Source organism: Vicugna pacos, chromosome 16 (genome assembly GCF_048564905.1).
Source record: "Vicugna pacos chromosome 16, VicPac4, whole genome shotgun sequence".
NCBI lineage: Eukaryota > Metazoa > Chordata > Mammalia > Artiodactyla > Camelidae > Vicugna > Vicugna pacos.
In genome coordinates this window covers 60,511,037-60,534,025 of record NC_133002.1, presented here as the reverse complement: position 1 = coordinate 60,534,025, position 22,989 = coordinate 60,511,037, and the positions used below count along the sequence as shown (strand labels likewise).

General features: G+C 63.1%; 1 protein-coding gene across 3 annotated transcripts in view; it reads left to right on the top strand.

Annotated features, from left to right (window-relative positions):
- RBFOX3 (RNA binding fox-1 homolog 3) overlaps positions 1-22,989 on the top strand; it is a 78,949-nt gene that overhangs the window by 48,880 nt on the left and 7,080 nt on the right. Inside the window, exons 2-12 of one of the 3 annotated variants that reach the window (XM_072939754.1) lie at positions 2,818-3,072; positions 9,255-9,392; positions 11,333-11,386; positions 12,165-12,257; positions 13,809-13,869; positions 17,131-17,184; positions 17,501-17,633; positions 18,229-18,268; positions 19,159-19,223; positions 20,198-20,276; positions 22,108-22,432. In XM_072939754.1, the coding sequence (XP_072795855.1) occupies positions 2,818-3,072; positions 9,255-9,392; positions 11,333-11,386; positions 12,165-12,257; positions 13,809-13,869; positions 17,131-17,184; positions 17,501-17,633; positions 18,229-18,268; positions 19,159-19,223; positions 20,198-20,276; positions 22,108-22,152 (1,017 nt within the window). In that variant the 3' untranslated portion in view covers positions 22,153-22,432. Of the gene's footprint in view, positions 1-2,817; positions 3,073-9,254; positions 9,393-11,332; positions 11,387-12,164; positions 12,258-13,808; positions 13,870-17,130; positions 17,185-17,500; positions 17,634-18,087; positions 18,269-19,158; positions 19,224-20,197; positions 20,277-22,107; positions 22,433-22,989 lie in introns of all 3 variants that reach the window. The other 2 variants (XM_072939753.1, XM_072939752.1) reach the window with 2 other exon arrangements.

Here is a 22,989-nt window from a genome sequence, read left to right as displayed (position 1 = left end):
CCGCCCAGCCCCTGCCTCCAGGCAGATGAGTCGCGGCCCCCTTTGGCACACCGAGAGGTCAGGCTGTGCCCAGGGTCACCCAGACGTGGCGGCGTTTGACAGGAAGTAAGTAGGGTCCCCTTGTAGGTGGGAGGGGATTAACCAAGTTAACGTCTGCGGAGCAGGGAGTACCATGTGCTCATATGTGCCGACTTTATTTTCATGTCACAGCTGTCCCTCGATGTCCTGTCTCACAGCTGCCTCCTGCCCGCCTAGAGCCCTCCAGACCCAGGCACTCAGGACCCCAAACACACGCCGGGTCCCCCGACTGGGTCGCAGGCGCCCCTGACAGTCTGGGCTCGGGGCTGCAGCCCCTGAACCATATATTGAGGGTGACTGGCAGCTGTCACTCTGCCAGAACGGGACCCAGGGAAGCGGGCACTGGGGAGAGGTGTGGGTGGGGTGGGAAGGCAGCAGATAGGAGAGGAGCCCCCCTTTCTCGGGGCCATGGAGGAGGTGGGGAAGAGGGGGCACTGGGAAGATGTAAGTTAGTGAAGGTTCCAATCAATTATTTATCAGTTCGTTGATCTCCGGAGGCTGCTGACAGCGCCCTCGCCCTCACCCTCGCCCCCCCACACTCTCCCCCCCGCCCCGGCTCTCCACCCTCCTGCTCTCCCGGGCTCCCTGCCCTGCCTCCCCCCATCCTGGTCCTCGACACCCTGGAGCCCGGGTGCCCCTCTACCCCTGCACGAGGCACGAGGCTCCTGCCTCTCTGGCCCCTCTCCTCCCTCATCCTGAGCCCGCCCTTTCTCCCTCACAGCCCAGCTGGGAGCCAGGGACGTGGTCTGCGCATTGGCCGACTGGGTGATGGGGTTTCCCGGCTACTTGGGAGCAATGAGGCAGGACTCGCCAGCGAGGGGCGGGCCCCGTGAATGTGAGCGCGCGTGCACGTGCGTGATTCCCTCCTCTTGTCAGGAGTGTGAACACTGCCCCGGCTTCTGCAGAGGGAGGGAGCAGACCTGGGGCCGTCATACGGAGGAGGAGGAGGACAAGACCTGCTCATTCGATGCCAAGGGTCCCCCAGGAGTGAGGGGTGCGGCGCCATGACGGCAGAGGCTGACACCAGGCGGCTGGGGGGCAGGGCGGAGCTGGGCCCGGACTGAGACCTGGGGCCTCAGGCCTCCAGCTGGAAGGGAGATGGGCAGGCAGACGGTGCGCAGGGGCCAGGGCTGTCCAAGGCAGAACACCCAAGTCTTCTGCTCAATCTCCATTGCTCTCATGTGGCCAGTCCCCCGCACTCTAACAGGTGGTTCAACATCTGGCTAGTTGAATTTGCTCTCCCACTGGACATCAGACCCCCCACAAGGGCAAGGGCTACCCACTGGAGCCCCGAGCCTGGGCCCCCCAGCCTCCCGATAAATAGTTTGGGGTGAATAAACAGTAACCAGCTGAAGGAAGGGCAGAGAGCAAGCCGGTGTGCTCGCTGGAAGGAGCACCTGTCCCGGGGGGAAGGTGGGCAGGATACAGACACTTAAACATGCGGAGGTCAAAACATGCGGAGGCCGATGGGGGCCGCACATGAGGTCCTAGCCTCCGTAGGGCGTCAGGAAAGCAGTGACAAGTCTCAGCCTGTCCACGTCTGGGCAAGGTCCTTCCACTCTGGGGGCTACTCCAGCAAGAGGAGGCACCTGTCCTTTAGGTGGTGGGGAAACTCTTTCCTGGGGACACCCTCAGAAGGCCATTGGGTGCCTCAACTAGTCAGAGTGGCTGCTGTGAGCCTGCCCTCAGGTGTGTCTATAGTGAGGGACAGCGAGTGGGGAAAGCCACCACCTGTTGCACCCCTGACACCACAAGGGACCCCAGTCCCTTTCCTCCAGGGCTGTTCTTTATGCCCAGTATCAGTGGTTCTGGCTCTTTGCTGGAGGAGGTCTAGGGTGGGGCTGAGAATCTGTGATGCTGACCAGTTCCCAGGGGTGCCGATGCTGTGGGTCCTGGCTCCCCATTTGGAGATCCACTGTCCTGGGGCATTGTTGGGCCCGACCAAGGGTCAGGGCTTCTAAGAGCCCCGGAGTGGTTGGGGTCAGGGTCAAGGAGCATTTTCCCAGCAGGCCTTCCAGAGGACGGGGGGGATCTTTGGGACATCTCAGCGATCCTCAAGACAGAGGCCAGAACCCTGGGTGCCCCACTGACAGCACCTCACCAGGGGCCACCGTGGGGGCCAAGTTGTGCCAGGCTCCCTGTCTGCATGGTCCACTCCAGCTGTCTTCCCTGCAGGCTGTGAATCGTGTTCCCTCACACCTGCTTTACTGATGAGAAAACTGAAGCTTAGAAGTCCTCCTAAGGCAGGAGGAGGCGGGTGTGGCTGTAGCGGGTTGCCGGGTGGGGCATCGTGGTGCTGATAGGATGCTCTGTGTCTGGACTGGACCCACGTCAGTCTCCTGGTGCAAAGGCTTCACAAGACGTCACCGCTGGGGACACTAGGTAGAGGGTACCCGGGATCACGCCCAGATATTTCTTACAGCTGTGTGTGAGTCCACAGTTATCTCAAAATATTTCATTTTTTTTAATTAGGTGGATTAAAAAGACAACAACAATGCTTTGCTGTACTCGGGCCTGACAAGTTCACACAAGGGTGTCTCACCCCAGACCTGGGCACCCCTGCAGCCCAGCGGTACCCCCTCCAGCTCTGAGCTGGTGCTCCAGGCTGAGGGTGCCCCCTCCTAGGGGGTCTGGAAAATGCTGCTGAAAGTACAGCGTCAAGACCACAGGGGCTTCTGGGGAGGGGGCAGTGTTGGGCCACAGCAGGGGTCTAACCAGCTTCGCACTCTCCCTCCGCAGGGCAATCAGGACGCCACGGCTCCACCTGAAGCGATGGCCCAGCCCTACCCCCCAGCCCAGTACCCACCTCCGCCACAGAACGGCATCCCTGCCGAGTACGCCCCGCCCCCACCGCACCCCACGCCGGACTACTCGGGCCAGACCCCAGTCCCCCCGGAGCACAGCATGACCCTGTACACACCAGCACAGACCCACCCGGAGCAACCGAGCAGTGAGACCAGCACACAGCCCATTGCAGGGGCCCAGACAGTGCCGGTAAGGGCCCCCCAGCCTCAAAACTTCAGGGGGAGCGCCCGAGGGGAAGGGACCAGGGGCCTGTGTGTGGAGAGGCAGCCCCGTAGTGGGGGCACCCCCACCCCTGGAAGGAGCTCCCAGCCTCCGAGCTCTTGACCATCCAACACCAAGGATCTTTCTGGTGAGCACCCCCACCCCTCGCCTCCCCAGGCCGCAACTTCAGGCCAACTCTTGCCGCGTCTGGGAGGTGGAGCGTGTCCTCGGCCGTCAGCGACCTGTTAATGGGAAGTGAGAGAAATGGCGAGGCCGCGGCCTGGGCTCGCCTGGTGTCACGGGGCGGGGGCGGGGGGCTGGCGGCAGTGAGGAGAGGCCCAGGCCCTGGAGCTGTCTCGGGTTGCAGGCATTCCTATCACTTCTAATCACTTGTAATCTACCTGCTTGGCTGCCCTCCAATCAGATAGCTTCAATTATGTGGTGGTAATGCAGCTCCAAGCAGAATGTGCTGAGCCCGGCACTTCTCCGTGATTTCCTGATACCAAAGGCTCACGTCCAGGAGTGGTCGCCGCCCCAGCCCGACCTGGGGAAAGGTGGCCCCCTGGAGACCGGGCTGCTGCATCCCCCTCCCCGACCCCTCTGTCGCGTTCTCTGTGGGCCTACTCCCGGCTGAGCTCTGGGGCTACGGGCTTTTCCAGCCAGCCACACTGGCTCCATCCCAGCGCTGGCTGGCGGGCACGAGGCAGGAGGCCAGCACACCCTGCACCGCCCAGGAGCGGCACCACCCCAGTGGCCTTCCGATGGGTGCCACCCTCCGTGTGCCCCCTCGGCCCCCTAATCCAGCCTGGGTCCCAGATATTGCATGGATCCCCATCTCACCTCCCCTCGCCATGTGGGCAGGATCATCCAAACTCTCTGGAGAGGGAGCCCACCCAAGCTGCCCCCTGGGGTTGGACCAGACCCTCGTCTGGGGCCCAGCCAGTGCCTTTCTGCCTGCTCGGAGCGCTGCCCAGCCTGAGTCTGTGCCAAGCCATCAGATTTTCAATTCCCCCGGCGTCCCTGGTGCGAGGTGTCTGCCGTAGACACCCCCAGGGTTCCACCGACGGGAAAGGCAAGGCCACGGGCCTTAGAACTTCTGGATGCTGCCACTTCTGCTACCTCTCATTTCTCAAATCACAATCCGTGTGTGCTCAGAAAAGAGAGAGGGGAAGGCGGGAGCCGGGGGCCTCACTGTGAACGGGCCGCCACCAGCCGGCCGGTCTCTTTGGGATGGACAACGGCAGACGGGGTATGTCTGGACAAACCTCCTGCCACCTCCCTGTGAACAACAACTGAGCCCCAGGGGTTCGCCCTGAACGCAGACCCAGCAGATGAGCAGACTTGCGGTCAACGCCGAGGCCAACAGCCGACACCCCCGCGGCAGGAACGGAGGCCTCCCATGGCAAACACAAAGGCGGGGGCCTGCTTGCGCCGCGCGGGCGCTGAGCCAGCACTGGGGGCGCGCGGGAGGAAGACCCGGCCCTGCCCCGCGGGGGCCGCCACTTCCCACCGGGCAGGGGTGGAAGAGCGGACGGGGTCAGTGCTGACCTCTGCCCCGTGCCTGCGAGAGTCCACGGCCCCGGAGAGGACCCGGGTCTCCCGGAGGGAATCCGACCAAGAGGCCAGAGTCTCCCTGCCCCGCCGAGCGCCTCCCAGGAAAGCCCCTGGGCCAGAGAGCCCCCCGGCCTGAGGACCTTCCTTTTCTCGGGCAGGCTGGGGTTTCTTCAGTCCTGTGAGGGGTTCCGGATCTGCTGCTCTTCTGTCGGGATACAGAGACGGAGGCCCCGCAGGTGGAGGTTACTGGGTTACCAGGTGACCTCGAGGACACCCAGAGCCACGCAGCAAAGACTCGGGCCGCCACTAGAGGGCGTGAGTGCTCTGACCCGGAGTGTTCCTTCAAGCAGAGGCGGTCCACCTTGGGCGACTCTCAGATTCCCGGAGCCACCTCTACCTAGACAAACTCCTGGTACTCCGATCCAGCAGGCAGTGCGGACTCCCAGCTTCGGCCCAGACCTGCCCTCTTCTGGCTGACGAGTCCATTTGTCATCACAGCGTCAACTATGTTCCTCTGTCAGAAGGCACCCGCCCCACTGTGCAGGGCCCCCTGGGGTAAGGGACGGGGACCCCACCTCCCTGGAGCACGCAAACACTCAGGGTCCCGCAGGTCCCCTGCAGGGGTCCTCCCCACCCAGCTGTCCACCCTGCATCGTGGGACCTCCTCTCAGAAACTCCTGCCCCTGTCCCGCAACGTCCTCTGGGGCCACCTCATCTTTGCGCCGGGGGCCTCACAGGCCCTGCCCCGTGGCTGTGTCTCCTCCCCCACCGGCAAGTGCTGCAGCATCAGAAGCTCCACCTGAAGCAGTGGCCTTCGGCCCCCTGCGTTCTTGGCCCTGGGGGCTTAAGAAAAGGGAAAGGAGCTGGCCCTTGTGGGAGCGCACCAGCCCAGGGTGAGCCTCGGCCGGGTGCCGCCCCCACGCAAGCGGGCTGAGCAGACAGCGCGGCCCAGCAGAGAGTTCCCAGAGCACAGCGTCCTGCGGAGTCCAGAGCGGACGCACAGCTCCGCCTGAGGTTCTGAAGAAGACTTGGTGCGTGGATGGCTCGAGGCCGTGTGCAGAGAACGCCTCCTGCAAGGGCCGGATCGCCGCCCACCAGGGGTGAACCACGTCCCGGCATGAGTGCCCGGGAGGTCTTGGAGGACCAAAGGTGAGGGGAGATGGGGCCGCAGAGAAGGGGCCTTTGCAAGAGCTCTTTCTCCTGTGTGGCATCAGCCAGCCTGGCTCCATCCCCGTGATGGCCACCGGGGCCTGACCTGCTGCCTGAGGCCCCACTGGCCCTCCTGGCCCCTGCCCGGGGCCCTCTGGCCTCTCCCTGTGCTGGGCCTGGGTAGGCCCAGGCAAGGATGCAGAATGCGAGGGCAGGAGATGCACCGCCCCACCTACCCGGGGCCGGACTCCTGCCTTGAAGGGGGGGGCCCCTGACGGCGAAGGCGACACAGACTGGGGGACACGGAATGGGGGGAGGTGTGTTGCTGCTGCAGTTCCTCTTCCCCCCGCGTCTAAGAACGAAAGGCAGAGATGGCTTTAAGAAAAGGAAAGGAACTCAGGTCCCTTGGAAGGCGGTGCAGGCTGCCGGGGCCTCCGCGATAAACGTGGGACGGCCTCTGTCTCCCCTTGGGCAGCCAGCGCTCGGGTTCACTCTGGGCTGCTCCGCACGTCTCACAATCTCACAGTGAGAGCCCGCTTTCAATTTCACTGAACCCGTTAATGTGCCTCTGTCCGCAACTGCGTGTGGGCGCAAGGGGGCTCCTTGCTTACTTGTGCCCTGCCCCATCACCCCATTTCTCCCACCTCACTCTCAGCTACTCCCCTAAGGGCTTTGGGGTGGGATGCAGAGGCAGGAGACCCTGGACCTTAGAGACACACGGCGGGCTCAGTCCTGCTACTGGCAGGGCAGAAAGGACATCCCAGCCCGGCCCCAGATGCCCCAGCTTGGTCAGTGCCCCCCGCCCCACGCAGGGCTCTCCATCTCCTGTGTGTGAGCCGGGCCATTCCCATTGCCGGGTTGCGCTGATTGCTGCCCTCTGCTGACCTAAAGTCAGCATTGCATGCCCTCTCCCGCTAGTTTCCCAACTCCGGGGTGAGTCCATTAGTCACCTGTAGCCGGGAGCAGCGGGCACAGGTGTGTGGAGTGCATGAGGTGGGGGTGTGTGACGGGGGCACTGGGCGCGCCTTGACCGCTGCACGGGGAGAGCCACAGCCTGTTCTAGCCGGAGGGCAGGGCTCAGACCTCTGAAGGATCAGCAGATGCACGACGGGTTCTGCTTTGATTCGGGGGGTGGGACGGGAGGTCAGGTCAGGCACAGGCTTGCTTGCTGCCTGGGACAGAAAGAGCAGGACCAAGCAGGACAACTGGGGAGGGGGCTGGGCTGTTGGGCATCTCCGGGTCCTGGGTTTGGGGGAAAGAGCCCCCAAGTGTCCCCGAAAAGTCCAGAGGCTTTGCCCATCAAGAGTGAGGGCCTGTGCCGGCCAGACCGGGACTCTCGGAGACCTGCGACCCGACTCCCACCCCACCAGCTGCTCCTCCACAGAGACCTCCCTGCTGAAGGTGTGCTCCTGGGAGTGGGGGGCTGGCACTTGGTGAACCCCCAGGAACAGGCACAGGATCACCGCAGCCCCACACTGGGGCTCAGAGAACACACGCTCCTCAGAGCCACGCCTGCCTCGTGTGGAACGGCCAACCTGCTGCGCCCAAGGTCACACGCGTCCCCAGACGCATGAGAAGAGGGTGACTTCAAACCCATGCTTGGGAGTGTGCGCGCTGTGCTTCTCCTCAACGGGAAACAGAGCTGAGCCTAAGGGACCTTCAAACAGGGTGCCCCCACCCCTGCAGACCCCCTCCCAGCTAGCCGCCCAGAGGGATGTGCGCCCAGGAGCTGCTGACACCCCTCCCCTCTCCTGCGGCACCTGCTGGCTGGGGCCTGGGCAGAGGCCTCCTGTCTGAGCGCAGGAGTTGGGGGGCGGCACTGTTCTTCCAGAAAGGGTGACTGGGGCAGCCATCAAGGGCAGCCACTCAGGAGCCCAGAGCCAGACCTCTGGCCCCTGGCTGCAGCTCAACCTCGGCGAGGCCCCACCCCTTGGGCTCTGTCTCCTCGGCCACAGCGCGAAGCTCCCCGTCCTGCCTCTGGGAGGCTTGTGGTACCTACCGGTCAGCGCTCCTTTAGTGGACAGACACCCACCTGGAGCAAAGGGCAGTTCCTGACAGCCAGTAGGAAGTGGTATCTGGCGTCTCTCCTCTTGGGCGTCCTCAAGGTGTCTGCGTCCCAGCCTCTCACCGCCGGCCAGCTGCCTCTGCTCCTCCAGCCACATGGGAGACCATGGCCACTGGGACCACCATTTGTGCAAAGTCCAGCCCAAGCCTGGGGACCCCGCCCTCCCGTCTTGGCTCTCTCCAGGCGTATCAGACAGCCAGGCCCCTGAGGCCTTCAGCTGGGGTCCTGTCCCAGAAGCAGACCCTCAGACAAAGGTTCAAGTCCAAGAAGTGTATTGGGGAGGTGACCTCAGAAAACCTGGGAGGTGTGTCGGGACTTGAGGTAGAAAAGGGAAAGAAGCAATAAAAGCTGCATCTCGGCCCGTTATCCCCACGGGGAGGGGAGGGGGGCACTGGGTCAGAGGACCCCCCAGAGGAGCCCAGCGGGAGGGAGCCGGCGTCTGTCCACCTGCCCTGTCTGTCTCCAGCTCTGCTCCTGGACACTAACCACAGGCGCCAGCCTGCAGGTCATGATTACCAGGACCACCAGGCCCCTTGGTCAGTCCTCCCTGCAGTCAGCCCGGATGAGCCTGTCTTTGGCCCTAACGAGTCAGGAACCGACAAGGCTGAAGGCCAGCCTGGCTGTGAGCTGGGGGCCTGTCCCTGCTGAAGTCCCTTGGGAGACCCTTTGCACTCACTGCCCAGAGGGCCTGCTCACCGCACACGCCACGTCCGGGGCCTCTTCACAGCCTTGACCTCCCGGGTCGCTGGCGGGAAGGGGGGCCTTGCTTTGTGGCAGCTGTGTTTCCTGAGACCCAGGTCTTTGGGAGCCCCTTTGTTGACCAACATTCGGGTCTAAAAGAAGGACCAGTTCTAAAGGCCTGGACGTGGCCACTGCCGTGCCTTTGAAGACACGGAGCCCCAGAGCAGGGCCAAAATAAGAGGCAGCCCCGAGGTGGCCTCCGTGACGGGCGGCCACTACAGATGTGTGTGCCTGGGGACAGGCTCTGGGATCCGTCCAGTTTCTCACCAGCCTGGAAACCAGAAAGGTGCCCGTGCTCCCAAGAGTCGTGCTGTCAGGGGAGGGGTACACGCATGGCCGCAAGAACCGCAATAGCCAAGGGACTGAGGTCAGACCTCTGTGGCCAGGCTGAGCCGCCGGTGGTGGGGGGAGAGCGCAGTGGGCTGGGGAGGCCTTGCCCTGCGGTGGCGTCCTGAGCACAGCTCGGGCAAAGGCTCCGAGGTGGGGCCCCTGAGCCTCTGAGATTGAGGTCCTGCTGCTCTGAATCTCGAGCGAATCACCAGCCCGGATTCCCTCGAGGATCCCGGCCCCGGGACAGGGGAATCCAGGAGGCTTGGGGAAGATCTGGTCTTTAGAGCCTCCCCTGCTACGGGATGGAAGCTGAAGGGGTCCTTCCCCACAGCAGACAGACGAGGCGGCACAGACGGACAGCCAGCCGCTCCACCCCTCCGACCCCACAGAGAAGCAGCAGCCCAAGCGGCTACACGTCTCCAACATCCCCTTCCGGTTCAGGGACCCCGACCTGCGGCAAATGTTCGGGGTGAGTGTGTGCGGGCCCCTCCATCTGCGCCCCCGCCCGTCCCCACCCCGCCCCTAGCACGGAGCCAGGGGGTCAGAGCAGCTCCCAGGGTTTCCGGCCTCCCACTGCCCTCTGGGTCCAGCCCCTCCCTGACCCGAGCTGGGAGGTGGGAGGGCCCAGGAAGGACACAGGCTCAGGTGGAGGGATCTGTGTGGCTGCCACCCCCAGCCCCCAGGCAGAAATCCGCCCACCACCCTCACCACCTGTCCTCAGGGCTCATGGAGTCCCCTCAGGCTCTGGGCCAGTGCAGGCAGGTTAGCACTGTGCTGGCCCATCCTTCTGACCCCCGTAGCCCCAGAGAGCACCTGGAGGGGCAGCCCAGCCTCCTGGCCTCACACCCAGCAGCCCCTGCCTGTCCTGTGAGCTGGGCGCCAGGCACTCAACCTCTCTGGCCCCGCCTCCTCCAGGCTGTGGGTGGGACGACAGAGAACACAGGGTGGGAAGCAAGCTGGCGCTCCCATCCTGGATTCTCCAGGCTGTTCCTAGATTTCTCTGTGGGACTCCAGCCAGTTGCAGGGTTACTGTGACAACCTGCAGGGCTGCCCAGCGGGTGGGTGAGGGGGCAGCAGCCTGGGTTCAGCCCCGCATCCAGGCCCCCAGCCTGCTCTGGCCCGTGTTTCTTCCCTCCCCCATGCTGCTTCTGCCCCAGACTCTCCACCTGCCTGTCCTGTGCCCCCCTCCACTTCTGCCCCACGTCAGGCAGGCCCTGACCCCTGAACCCCAGCCCTGCCCTCGGGTCACCCCTCAGCCCAAACAGGAATTGTCAGGCACAGGGGAGGTGGCCTCGGGTGGACCCTGACCCCACACCTGCCCTTGCCCCATATATCCACTCCCCTTCCTGGGGGCCAGACCCCACTGGATCTGACCCAGTGGAGTGCAGGCAGGACTTAGAATCATCAGAAGATGAGGGCTTCTGCCCCTTCTTGGGCCTGGGCCTGGGCAGCTGCGAAGCCCCTCTGAGCCTGGGGCCCCCACTTAAGCCAGTGGTGTCACTAGATCGGTCCGCTTGGACACCTGTCTGATCCTCGCATCCTGGGCCTCAGCACACTGGGTCCCTACAGGCACCCACCAGCTCTTCGCCCTGCCCCACAGTGGGGGTGCACCGGCCTCCCTCTCTGGTGCTCGGCAGGGCTGGCACTGCCTCGCTGTCTGGCTCCATGTGACTCACTGCCCACTGTGTCACCCACCTCCTGAATGTTATGGGGTGAAGGCAAAACCCATCAACTGTGTGCCCTGGAGGCCTCAGGTCATCAACTGGCATTTTAGGGGACCTGGTTCACAGGTTCCCGGTCTCACTGGCCAGTAAGGAAGACAGGGCTGCTCCTTGGGGATTCTGGGCCAGGGATGGGGCAGGCAAGGGGCAGCCAGAGCGTCTGGGCCCAACCAAGTCATAATGTCGTGGTCGGGCAGAGAGGCCTGGGGTCACTGCCCTCTGCACCCCACAGCCCAGCCCCAAACAGCACAGACGTCAGGCAGCACAGGGTCCCTGCCAGGCACTCTGTCTCTTCCAAGGGCTCCTCTCCCCCTCAGCATCCTAGCTTTTAAGAAGGGCTTATCCAGAGCCCTGTACCTGTTGTATGTGAAGCAGGGCTGGCTGTCAGCAATTTGTGGCAAAGTCCCAGCAGGGAGAGGAGAGGAACACTGGTGACACCGCAGATGGGGCCAGTGTCCTGGCAGGAAAAGCTCTCTGCACCGGAAGATGGAGAGGGGTGTCCCGGCCCACCCACCCTGCCAGGTTACACCAAGAGCCCCTCCTCATCCCTGCAGGAGGCAGAACAGGGGCCCGGGGCAGAGGACCAGATGCGAGCAGTGGGCAAGGGTCCCGTGGGAGCAGGCAAGCCAGGCCGGCGGTCTTAACCCACCCTCTCCTGTCTCCCCCACCCCCCTCTCTGTCTCTGCAGCAATTCGGAAAAATTTTAGACGTGGAGATCATTTTTAACGAGCGGGGCTCCAAGGTGGGTGCCACCCAGAGGCCGCCACCATTACAGCGCCGGCTGTAGGTCCCGCCAGGCTAACGTGTGAAATGTGCGTTTCCGTCCTGGAGAGCTTCGAGCCTGAGGACCCCTGAGCGACACGGGTGCTTGTACTCCCCGCTCCTCCGCCCGCCCCCCCTCCTCCCCTCCCGCTGTCTCTGTTGTTGCCGCCGCTGCGATGCTGCCTCCTCTCCATGCTGCCCGGACCTCTCTGTCTGCACTTGGAACCCCAGCCCCTGGGCCTGGGTCCCCAGCCTCCCCCAGGGCCGCTGGCCTCCCTGGAGCTGCCTGGAGGCTTGGGGGAGGGCCTGCAGGGGGCAGGTGGGAGGGTGCTCCCCACTCCTGGATGGGAAGACCCCCTCGGGGCTCCTGGGGTGTAGATGGGTGGGGCTGCCCACCCCAGGTCCAGAAGCCCAGCCTGGGTTACGGCAACAATCCTGGTCCCTGCTCAGGTCAGCGTCTCTTTTATTGCTTTGGCCTGTCCCCTTGGGTGCCAGGCGGTCAGTTCAGGCCAGCTCAGGCCAGGCCAGCGGCTGCCCCCACCTGGGGCCTCACCCCTCCTGGGCATCCTGCCGGTGGCACCAGGACTGACCTCTGGGCTGCCTGAGTCTCTCCTTCAACTCACCTGACTCAACCCCTCTCTCTCTCTCTCTCCCCCCTCCCCCCATTGCCCTGCCCCCTCCCACCCCCCACGCCTCCTTTTTTTTCCTTTTTCTCATCCTATGTCTTTCTCTCCGTGTCTGTCCTTCTCCGCTCACAGGGTTTTGGGTTTGTAACTTTTGAAACTAGCTCAGATGCTGACCGAGCCCGGGAGAAGCTGAATGGGACGATCGTAGAGGGACGGAAAATTGAGGTGCTCAGATAAGTGTGCCGCGGCAGGGACGCCCTTGAGAACCGCCTCCGGTCACCCCGGGCCCCCGCCTGCCCCGCCACTGCCCTGCAGATGGCCCGGCCGGTCCTGGTGGCAGGGCCCCACTGAGGCAGGGCCGAGCACACCACCTGCCGCCCGCCCCTTGTGGGTCTAGACCTCAGGCTCACCCAAGGGCCCTCACCCTGCCCCTCCCTCTCCTTCCTGGAGTAGCCCCCCTCCCAAGCTCGGGCTCATCCAGACATTGGGAGGAGCCCCAGAAGTCATGTGTTTGAGGCTTGGCAGCTCCAAGGACCTCAGTCAGCCACGCCTGTCCCCTAGTTGGGAGGGGTTCATTAGTTCCCCGGCCCTCTCTCACCAAGGAGCCACAGCTGCCCAGGTCTCCCCCTGCCCACACTGCCCCCGTCTGCAGTCTGCCTCTGGTCTTCATCCCGCAGAGGGTCGGTAGCAATAAGCGGCCAGGGCCTAGAAAGGGAGCCAGCCCAGAGGAGCAGAAGGGAGAGGAGGCGAGGGGGCCCCCTGCCCCGCCCCAGGGGCTGCGTGTGCCCACTCAGGGCTGTGGCTCTGGTTCTGGGAGCTGGGCTTCCCGAACAGGCAGGGCAGCGAGGGCGGCCAGAGAGGGGAGGGGTCTTCCCATGGGAAGGGCGGTGGGAGGGCTTGAGGGGTGTTTCCAGGAGGGGAGGGGGTCCTGGAGGCGCTGACCTCGGCCAGGCTCCCGCCCAGCACCCAGGGGCACAAGAGGCTGCGGCCCACCCAGACATGGGGGAGGCGGCGCAGCCCAGACCCCTTCCCCGAGTTCCACACCTGCCCAGTTCTCTGCTCCCTCTACAGAGGCCCTCCTCCTCCTCCCTCCTCCGTCCCACCCTGGCCCTCTGGGCAGGCTGACCAGAGGCTTAGATGTCTGGACAGTAGGACCCACCCCCTTGGTGCCCACCTGCCCCCTCTCCATCAGCCTTGCCCCCACAGGCACCTGTGCCCCCTGAGGAAGGTCTCTGCTGGCCTCGAGGGGAAGGAGTGCTACCCCCCAGGGAGGGGTGGCCACACTAGCACCCACCACTGGGAGCACCTCGGCAGCCACTGGGCAGAGGCGTCTTGGGGACCGGTCTGTTAGCTGGGCTAGGAGCACTTTGTGCAGAGTCTGCCAGCCACCTTGGGGTGCCAGAGAGTGGCTGGGGCTTGGTTTGTGGGAACAGCCGTGTGAAGGGCAAGAGCCAGGGGCTGGACATGGTGCCTGAGCCGGGGTCCAGGGCCTGGGCCAAGCGGGGCACCAACCAGTGCTGGGAGCAGTGGTGGCCCGGGCTCCCGGGAAGGGGAGCAGCATGGGGAAGAGAGGAGGCCAAGGAGGAGGGCAGGCCGTGGTGGGAGTCCAGGCTGGTGGCAGAGGCTGTCCCATGCCTCCTCCTGGGTGCCCTGGGGCCTCCTCCCCCGCCCCCAGCCCCCTCCCAGGTGGCCACAGAGAGTTCAGAGCAGGACTGGGGCGGCCAGTGGCCCACAAGCTAATTTCCCCTCAGCCTCTCCCTCCCTCTCTCCGGGCAGGTCAATAATGCCACAGCACGAGTCATGACCAACAAGAAGACTGCGAACCCCTACACCAATGGTAAGGGGCCTGGAGGAGGCTACAGGGCCACCGGCGGGGGTGGGAGCAGGAGGACCCCAGAATGCTGGAGGCTGGCCTCCCTGGATGCTGAATGGCCCTCGGGTCCCAGCTCTGCCACCATCAGAAGGCGATGGGTCAGCGAGGCAGGAGGAGAGCTGGGCCCCACTGCCACCTCCACCCCCACAGCCGGTGAAACCCCCTCCCCCCATATCGAGCACAGCACCCAGAGGCCTCGGACGGGCTTCAGACGCAGGGGGACAGTGGCCACTTCCTGGATTGTTCCTTATTTTCTAGGCACTGAGGGAGGCCTGGGCTAGAGGCGCTCAGTATTTAACAAGCATGATGACAATTAAAGGGACAGTCCCACCCCCCCCCACCCCCAGGCCTTGGAAACACTGAAAGGTGGAGGCCCCGCTGGTCAGTGACGTGCATCAGCTGAGCGGTCTAACGTGTGCGCGCTTGGCACCTGACCGTAAGCAGAGACAGCCAGTTGTGAAGACAAAACTGCTGGTGCTAAACGCTGGCTGTGGCGAGCAGTGGAGGGGCCGCTCTCAGCCGCCACGTGCCTTAACTCTGCCAGGTGAGGGGAACTGGCTTGAGCGTAGCCGGCAACATGCCGGGGCCTTCTGAGCCCCTTCCCCTTTCCAGGGAACAGCAGCCCTGCTCGGTCAGGACGTGCCTCCTGGCAGGGCACAGGCTTTGCTTTCCCACCCCCAGCAGGGACGGAGTGGACTGAGCCGCCCCCAGCCTCTTCCCTGTCTGGTCAGACGCACGTGGAGCCAGCGACGAGCCAGGGTGGAAAGCCTGAGGCGGGACAGTGAGCGGATCTGTCTCCTGACCTGCCAGCTGGGCCTCCCTGTCTGACCTCCTAGGGCAGGGCTAGGGCTCCGGCCAGTCCCTGTTTAGACTAGATTGTCACTCCCATCCTGCTTTTTTGAGGACTGTCAGAGCTCAAGTTCTTTCTGAAAATCTGGGGGTCCCTGCTTTGCACCTGTCTGCAGCGCATGCTGGGGGTGACTTCTGTGACCTGGTGCTTGGCACAGGAAAGGAAGAGGTAGACATTTTGACAGGGTCAGGGTGATCATGAGGGCTGCCCACTCCTCTCCCGAGAGCCATGCGCCCCTGCTTTCTGGGTGCACATAGGATTCAGAAGGGAATCCATCCCTGAACAACCGCATTCTTAGCGGGGAATGGGCACAGAACCCATGCTGGTTGAACGGCAGGGAGTCTGGGGAGGGGGATTTGAAAAGAATCAAGACATCACTCTGCTCATTTCTGCAGCAACAACCATTTCATTTAAACATCTTCACTGGCCTGAGAGAGAGCAACCAGGGCTGCAGTGGCCTGGCCCTGGGCCCCCTGCAGGTGGCAGTGAAGCCGAGCTCATGGGCTTTGGTGACTAAAGGTGCAGCTTGACTTTGTGAACGCTCCAGAGGGCTCAGATTCATCAGTCTAGGGGCAGAAGTATCTGCTGCAGGAAACAAGCTCACAGGTGTGACTGGGTGTTACTATTTGCCAAAGAAACAAAGGACCCACCCAGATGGGTCTCAGGCTGCCTCTGTCGTGTGGGGTCCCAGGTGGTTTCACAGGGCCAGAACAACAGGCGGATGCACCTAGGATTCCAGAAGTGGCAGAGAGAGGTGCCAGGGCCATCAGAGGCGGAAGTGCACCCTCTCAGGCTGGACCCAGGAGGGCTGCTGGACGGAACTGGGTCATTGCCTCCAGGACTCTGTTCCATCGCGGATTTTCACTCAGAAGACTCAGTTCTTGGGACTGGAGCTTTTCTTCCCTCCTGACCTGGCATTTATGGAAGATCACAGAGGCCCAGCAGTAACATTCAGCACAGACATCTGGGCTGCTTGTGGGATGGTGGACCAGGGATGTGAGGCGGCACACAGTCTCCTCTCCAGTGTGGAGAAGCGCCCCGGGAGGAGCGAGGCCCTAGAAACTCCATCCTGGATGCCTCCCAGCCACCAGCCACCAGCCACCAGCCACCAGCCACCTGCCCAGTAGTGGGGCTGTTAGAATCTGGGTTTGGGGATCACAGCTAGATCCTCACACAGTGAAAAGGGACACAGAGCTGGGCCTGGGGTGGGCTGCAGGGATGAGACCCAGGGAAGCTGAGGGGCCAGGGCTGGGCCTGATCAAATGAGCCCACCCGCCCTCACTCCCTGACCACTTGGGGCTCAGCCAGCTGGTTTCCACCCCCAGAGCCACAGGTGGGAGCAGGACTTTGCCCTTGCACCTGGGTCCCTCGTGGGAGAGGAAGACCAGCCTTGGAGCAGCCGTCCCACCTGCAGAGAAGGGGAGGCTGGGGGTCAGCAAATGGCCGGGAGCCTGGGTCTAGAATCCCACGGCTGGTTTGACTCTATCTGGGATCTGGCTCTGCCACTCATCTGCCCTGTGATTCGAGGCTGCTATGCCTCCCTGAGCCTCTTTTGCTCCCCTGTAAAATGAGAGGGCACAACACCTACCTCGGTGGTGGGTCTAGAACATGCGGTAAAGTGCTCTGGAAATGCCAGCTGTCTTCCTCATTATCCCGAATCCCAAGGCCCTTCCTCCTGACCTCCTCCCAGAGCAGCCCTCCCACCAGCTGCTTTGGGGAAAGACAGATACAGGATAGTGAGAGCAGGACTCAACACGGGGAAAGGGAGCCCCTCAGGGGCTCTGTCAGCCCCGGTTGGATGGACAGGAGGTGGAAGAGGTGGCCCGCTAAGGCCACGCACTTACCGGCAGCCCTGACCCACCTGGAAGGCAGCCAGGCCCCACACAAGACATCTCCCACCTTTGGGCTGTCAGACACTAAAGCATGCAGGCCACCAGCACCCCCATCCCAGCTGGGGGTCTGCAGTGTGTCCCACCTTCCTTCCTAGTGCTCTTCTGTAGACAGTGCAGACCCCAAGCTGCTGGGGCTGGTGCCCTGGGGCAGGGGAAGCCCCTGGGCAGGCTAGGGAAGACTGCAATTTGAAAAGAATCAAGACACCAGATGATGGTGGGGAGTGACTGGGTCCCTATTCTTTAGGGAGCAGAGGGCCCTCGGCCAGTGCGGCTGCAGCTTCCCAAGCGGGGCCCAGGGTCTGTTCTCCTGTCTCATCCATCCACCCTGACTGCCGAGGGAGGGGTCCCGCTGGTCCTCCGCAGCGGCCACGCCCTCAGAATGTCCCCATGGGGTTCAGCCTGCAGTCTCTGGGGGTCCCAGGCATAGCGTGAGGTGGGGAGAGACTGGGGAAGACTGATTGGGTTTCTTTGCTTCTCTTCTAGGCTGGAAGCTAAACCCGGTGGTAGGCGCAGTCTACGGGCCTGAATTCTATGCAGGTAAATTTGAGCAGCGCAGCGGGGCTGCGGCGGGCCTGGCCGCGTGTTGGGCCGCCAACGGCCAGGTCGTCCTGGGTGGGAGGCCGTGGCCTTGGGAGACGCGGCCAGGGGCGTGGCTAGGCAGGGACGTAGTCGGTGGGTGTGGCAGGTGGAGGCGTGGTCGGGCGTGGGCGTGACCAGGTGGGTGTGGCCAGGCAGGAGGCGTGGTTGGTAGGGCGTGTCTCGTGAGGCTGCGGTCAGGCTCCAGCCCTCCTGCTTGGCCTCCTTTCAGCATTCCCTCTCACCCTGTCTCCTTTCCGGGCCCCTTTTCCTGCAGTGACGGGGTTCCCCTACCCCACCACCGGCACAGCCGTCGCCTACAGGGGCGCGCACCTACGGGGCCGGGGCCGGGCCGTGTATAATACGTTTCGGGCTGCGCCGCCTCCGCCCCCCATCCCGACTTACGGAGCGTGAGTACCTGGGGGGCACAGGGAGGGAGGCTTGGAGAAAGGCCCAGGGGCGTGGGGAGGGAGGCCTGGGGCAGCCAGAGGGGCTAGGCAGCCTTCCCAGAACTGCGGGGGGAGCTGGGGAACCCCAACCTTCACCCTGCAGTCACCTCCATTTCAGTACCCCCACCTCCACCCTGCCAGGGGATCCCAGGGTCACTGGCATGCGGGGGACGTTTCCACCCCAGGACCTTGTCCCATGCTTTCATGGGTCATGGTCGGCCCTGGAGCTCAGTGGACCTTCTCTAAGCCCTCCCTGGTCCATTCCCTGGAGCCCAGTGCCCTTGACCCCTGATGGGGGGACAGCGGCGTGGGGTGGAGCTGGGGGGGGTAAGCAAGGTGGGCCTATGGGCCCCTGGGTTTGTGGGAGAAAGGAGCTGACCAGCAAGGGTGTTACTTTATTGTTATACCGAAACAGGGCCCTGGAGCAAACGCTTGTTAAAATGCCAGTCCCGTGGGCAGGGCCGGCACCCTGCCCCCTCCCTGCTCAGCAGACTCCGGAGCCGGCCTACCCCGCCTCTCCAGCGTTCCCACCACTTTCTTGTCCGTTTGCTTCCAGGGTCGTGTATCAGGATGGCTTTTATGGTGCTGAGATTTATGTAAGTGCAGCCCTCAGGAGGGGGAGGGTGGAATCAGGCGTTTCACAGTCAGTGTCTCCCCTCCCTGCCCCCCACCCCCTCCCGTCCTGGGAACCCAAGAGGGCGAGCTCAGCACAGCGCGAAACCTGGCTTATCCGTGCTTGGGTGGGAGCAATAATAGAGCCCCCAGAAGCTGGATGAGCCAGGCACGTCGTCATTTCACAAGGTGCTGTGACGGGGGCAGTAGGTGACTCCTTCATCTCCCTAACCACATTGGGGTCACTGAATGAGTCCCCGAGGGCACCCCATGTCCATTGCAAGGGCCCGGAGAGAGACTAGGAGGTAGGGGCTCCAGGGCGGACCCCTTGATGAGTCCTGTCTCTTCTCTCTCCCTTCGTGGGGCGGCGCTCACCACCTCCTCTAGCTTGGAGCCCTGCAGACAACCCCCACCCCACACAAGGCCTCACTTCCGTCCTGGGCAGTCACCTGTAATTCAACAAGCCATTCCTGCCAGGGCTGAGACGTGGTCTGAGTTAATGCCCTTTGCACCTGACCCGTCCCAGGGTCCAGGGCAGCATCCATGGCTTCGCCAGCATCAAAGTCAGGGGCGCAGCTGGCCTGGCGGCAGGCCTCTGAGCACCTCCTTTGTGTCCAGGCTTTGAACACAGTGAGACGTGTAATTGGCGCGCACCGTGTATGCTGAGTGCACAAATGGAGGCACGAATGAATGAATGAATGAATAGGTGAATGGACACATGCCAGTTGATAGTCTGCAGCCCCCAGGCCTCCACTAGACCAGAAGCCAGGAGCTCCCAGGCCTTCACCAGTTACCCCTCGCTTGGCCATAGTGCGGGTTGAAAGGCTGTATCTGCCCCACTAAGCCTGTGTGCCGTGTCCCCCCCACACTGCAGGGAGGCTATGCTGCCTACAGATACGCTCAGCCAGCAGCAGCAGCGGCGGCTGCCTACAGTGACAGGTACCTGCAGGGGTGGAGAGCGGGGCGGGGAGAGCGGGGCAGGGGCTCGGAGGAGTGGACGGTCCATAGGGCTGGGTTCAGATAGATAGGAAGCCTTACCCCCAGCTCAGGACCTGGGGGTGCCTCCTCCTGGTGGACACAGGGTCTGAACAGAGGAGATCAAGTGAGCTGGGAGACCCCAAGCCAGCAAGCCCTCTTCTGTAATCACTTCCTGCCTGCACGGCAGGGGAGGCCATGGGACACCCCAGTTCTTGGGTAGCAGACAGCTCCTCAGATGCCCAACTTGGAGGCCTGACCTCCCTCCCCGTGCTCTGCAGGCCCCAAGTGAGAAGGGTTACTAGGGACCTCTGATTCTGCCGCTGGGCAGGCCTCTGACCCTTCTCGGCTCCCAGGTCTGAAACCCTTCAGCCTCGAGGAGGGGCAGAGGGGTGTGGTGTGAGCCACTCGGGGGCAGCAGCCTCTGCGGGCTGTGAGCACACCCAGAGGCCAGAGGGTGGTTCTCTTTTGTTTTGAGGGCAGGTCCTCAGTGGGGGTGGCCTGGTCTGGCACCTTGCCCTGTGGGCACCCGGTCTATTGGTCGCAGAGCTCTTGCGTGGGGAAGCATGCAGGCCCCTGTGCACGGTGCACAGTGCGCAGGCAGTGGGCGCTTCGTGGAGGGCAGCCGTTGCTGTGGCCTGGGGACCGCCGGGACCGCCTGGCCCGCCCTCCTGGTGGCAGGGGGCGCCTTCCTCTCAGCCTCATGCTGCGTCCTGCGCCTGGGGGTTTTGTTAGGTGCGCCGCCGGCCAGCACTCAGGGTCAGCACGTGCTGGATGTGATCCAAGGGTGGCCAGCTGTGTTCCCCACACTTCCCTCCCAACAGGCAGGAAGGAGGGAGGGGCCTTGGGGTGCCATCTGGGAGGAGGCCGGAGACCTGCTGCCACCCCTCACCTGCCCCGTCACCTCTCACACCCGCTCCGTGTGCTCCCCTCCCCAGTTACGGCAGAGTCTATGCGGCTGCTGACCCCTACCACCACACCATCGGCCCCGCGGCGACCTACAGCATTGGAACCATGGTAAGGAGGCTGGGGCCGGGCTGCCCCTGTGCCGACTGCGGTGAGAAGGGGATGCGGTCAGGCCCTTAGAGGAGTGACCCCAACCTCAGCCTGGTGCCTGGAAGGACCGAGGCCTGGGTTTGAGTTGTGGGGAGGACTTGCCTCTTTGCGCCCTCATGGAGTTAGAGGGAGACAGGTCTGCCGGACGGCCAGCTGCCCAGTGATGACTGCCAGTCGTCTGGGAAGCGTCCTGGTGTGGTTTTCTGGGCCCTGAAACTAAAATCAGTCCGGGCCCACCATTCCCCCCACCAGGAAAACCAGACCAGACCTCCCGGGCAGAGGCTCCCGGGCAGGCAGGGCTTCCGCTCCTCCTCGTGTGGGTGTGTCTGCGCCACGATCCCTCTGTGTCCTGTCACCCTTGCGTACCTTTCCTCACGTCAAGGTGGGGAACGAGGCCTCCCCGCTGTTTCTCTCCCAGGCCCCTGCTCTGCGGCCCCTCAGTGTCTCCCAGCTGGGTCTGCAGGCCCCCTCCTGGGAAGATGGGGACTCTGCCCGCTAGTTTCGGGGGGTGCAGGGAGTGCACTCCCGATGGGCTTGCTGAGGCCGGAGTGGGTTGTGTGTGTGTGTGTGTGTGTGTGTCCAGCTGTCAACACATACAGCCCAATTCACTTTCTACCCCGAGATCTGCTTCCAGTGGACACCGACCTCCCAGGCGCACCTGGCCCCCAGCCCCAGGGGGTGTTAATGTCGGTTTTTAGCTAGCTTGGCATCCAGCATCAAAGATGAAAACATTTTTGGGGGGTGTAAAGAGGGAGGAGGTTCAGAAACGACCTGGATTTTTTTTTCTACCTCCCTTGGTTTTGATTACTGCTTCCTGATTTTTGTTTTGTTTTGTTTTGGGTTTTGGGTTTTTTGGGTTTTTTTTTTTTAACGAGCCTCAGACATCCCATGCAGCTTGCGGTGACTGCTGGGCGCCACTGGGCGCAGGCGTCTAGGGGGCCACACCCACTCCCAGATGGAGGCCCTGAAGCTATGGCCTGCAGGCCCCTTGGCTCCAGGATCAGCCCGGCCCTCCACGCAGCTGCTAGCTAAAAGCTCTCATTAATTCTTAAGAGGGTTCTCTCTTCTGTTTTGAGTGTTTTTTTTTTTTTAAGATTATTCCATTTTTTCCCCCAACTTTTCTTCTTTGGCACTTGCCACTTCCTTCCTTTTCTGGAGAAATTGGTGGGTAGGGTGGGAGGTTCCGGTGCAGGCCTCCCCTAACCCAGGGGAGCCCAGGGGATGGGAGAGCGAGGGTGCCAAAGACCTGTCCTCCCCCGGCAGGATGGAGGAGGTGCAGGGACCCCAGAAGGCCCCTTGGAGCTGGATGTGCAGACACAGCCCCTCCTGGTGGAGCCAAAGGCCCAGGAACCCTGACGGGAGGCCCCTCCAGCCTCCAGTGTCTGGGTGTCTGGAGGGGATGAGTCCCGTCCCCTGCAGCCCCACTGGGCGCTGAGGAGGCAGGGCTCACTCAGAACTCCCTCAGCCCCAGACGACCTAGCAAGGGGGGCAGGGAAGGGCCAGGCCTGAGCCAAGAGAGTGGCCCAGAGACATCTCAAACCCTGTTATCCAGAAACATGCCTGGTGGCCCCAGCATCCTCCTGGCCTCGAGACCACCATGTCCGAAATAGGCCCAGGGCCCCTCCTGCTGCCAGGACAGCACACAGCCACGCTCCCCGAGACAGACCAGAAGGGGGGCAGAAAACGGGATTAAGCGGTTTCTTTTTTTTTCCTTACTTTTTTTTTCTTTTTGCATTTTCCCCCCTCCCAAAAGGCGGTACTGATTGGCTGTTTTTCATCTTTGATGTTGCAGGCTAGCCTCTGCCGAGGAGGGTACAGCCGCTTCACCCCCTACTAGCAAGAGGCCCAGCCCCTAACAGCATTCACACTGACTGCCTAGTACACACCAAACCCAGCAGTCCAAAACCAGGCACAGCCACCAGGAGGACAGTGCGCCCCCCCGGTCAGCGACACGCGCCGCTGACCTCCGCGACTCTAAGTCCATAGGTTTTACCTCCGGCCAGCTGGTCTCCCCCCACGATGGCGTGTGTGTCTTTGACCCTAGTCACCCCCGTATGTCTGAAACCTTGGTTCCTATTTTGACTTTGTTGACATTGTGCCCCCCCAAGCCATTTCAGGTACGGTATGCACAGAGTGGGAGGGGCTAGGCGGGGCCGGAGACCCCTCCCCGAGAAATAGCAATATTGCCCATCCCCTGGGCTACAGAAGACCCGGCCCTGCCTTCCCAGGAAGCCACCCCAGCCAGTCTGGGCCACAGCCCCAGTCCCTCCCCTGGGGTTCGGAGAGCGAGGGGCTCCCTCCTGCCCCAGCTGGTGGGCTCCCAGCCTCGACAGTCCTCTCCCAACCGTCACCCGCCAAGTCACAGGAGCAGCTGAGTCTGCCCAGCTCGTCCCCACCCAGTTAAAGTAACGTTTCTGATTGAATTTTATTGACGTTTCCGGCTGAAGTTGTCACAAGTCGTGGGGAAGCCACACCAGCCCCAGAGGGGCCTCAGCCTGTGTTGTAGGAAATCAAAGTGCAGGAAGAAATTTCCCTGCCCCAGAGCCCGAAAGCGGTCCAGCCCTGGAGCGCCTCAGCCCGTCTGCCCCACCGCCATCAGGCCTCTCCCCTCTGGCCACAGTCCTGAGATGGGGTCCCTGCCAGCCCGGCACCTCGGTTTGCCCTTGAGAACAGC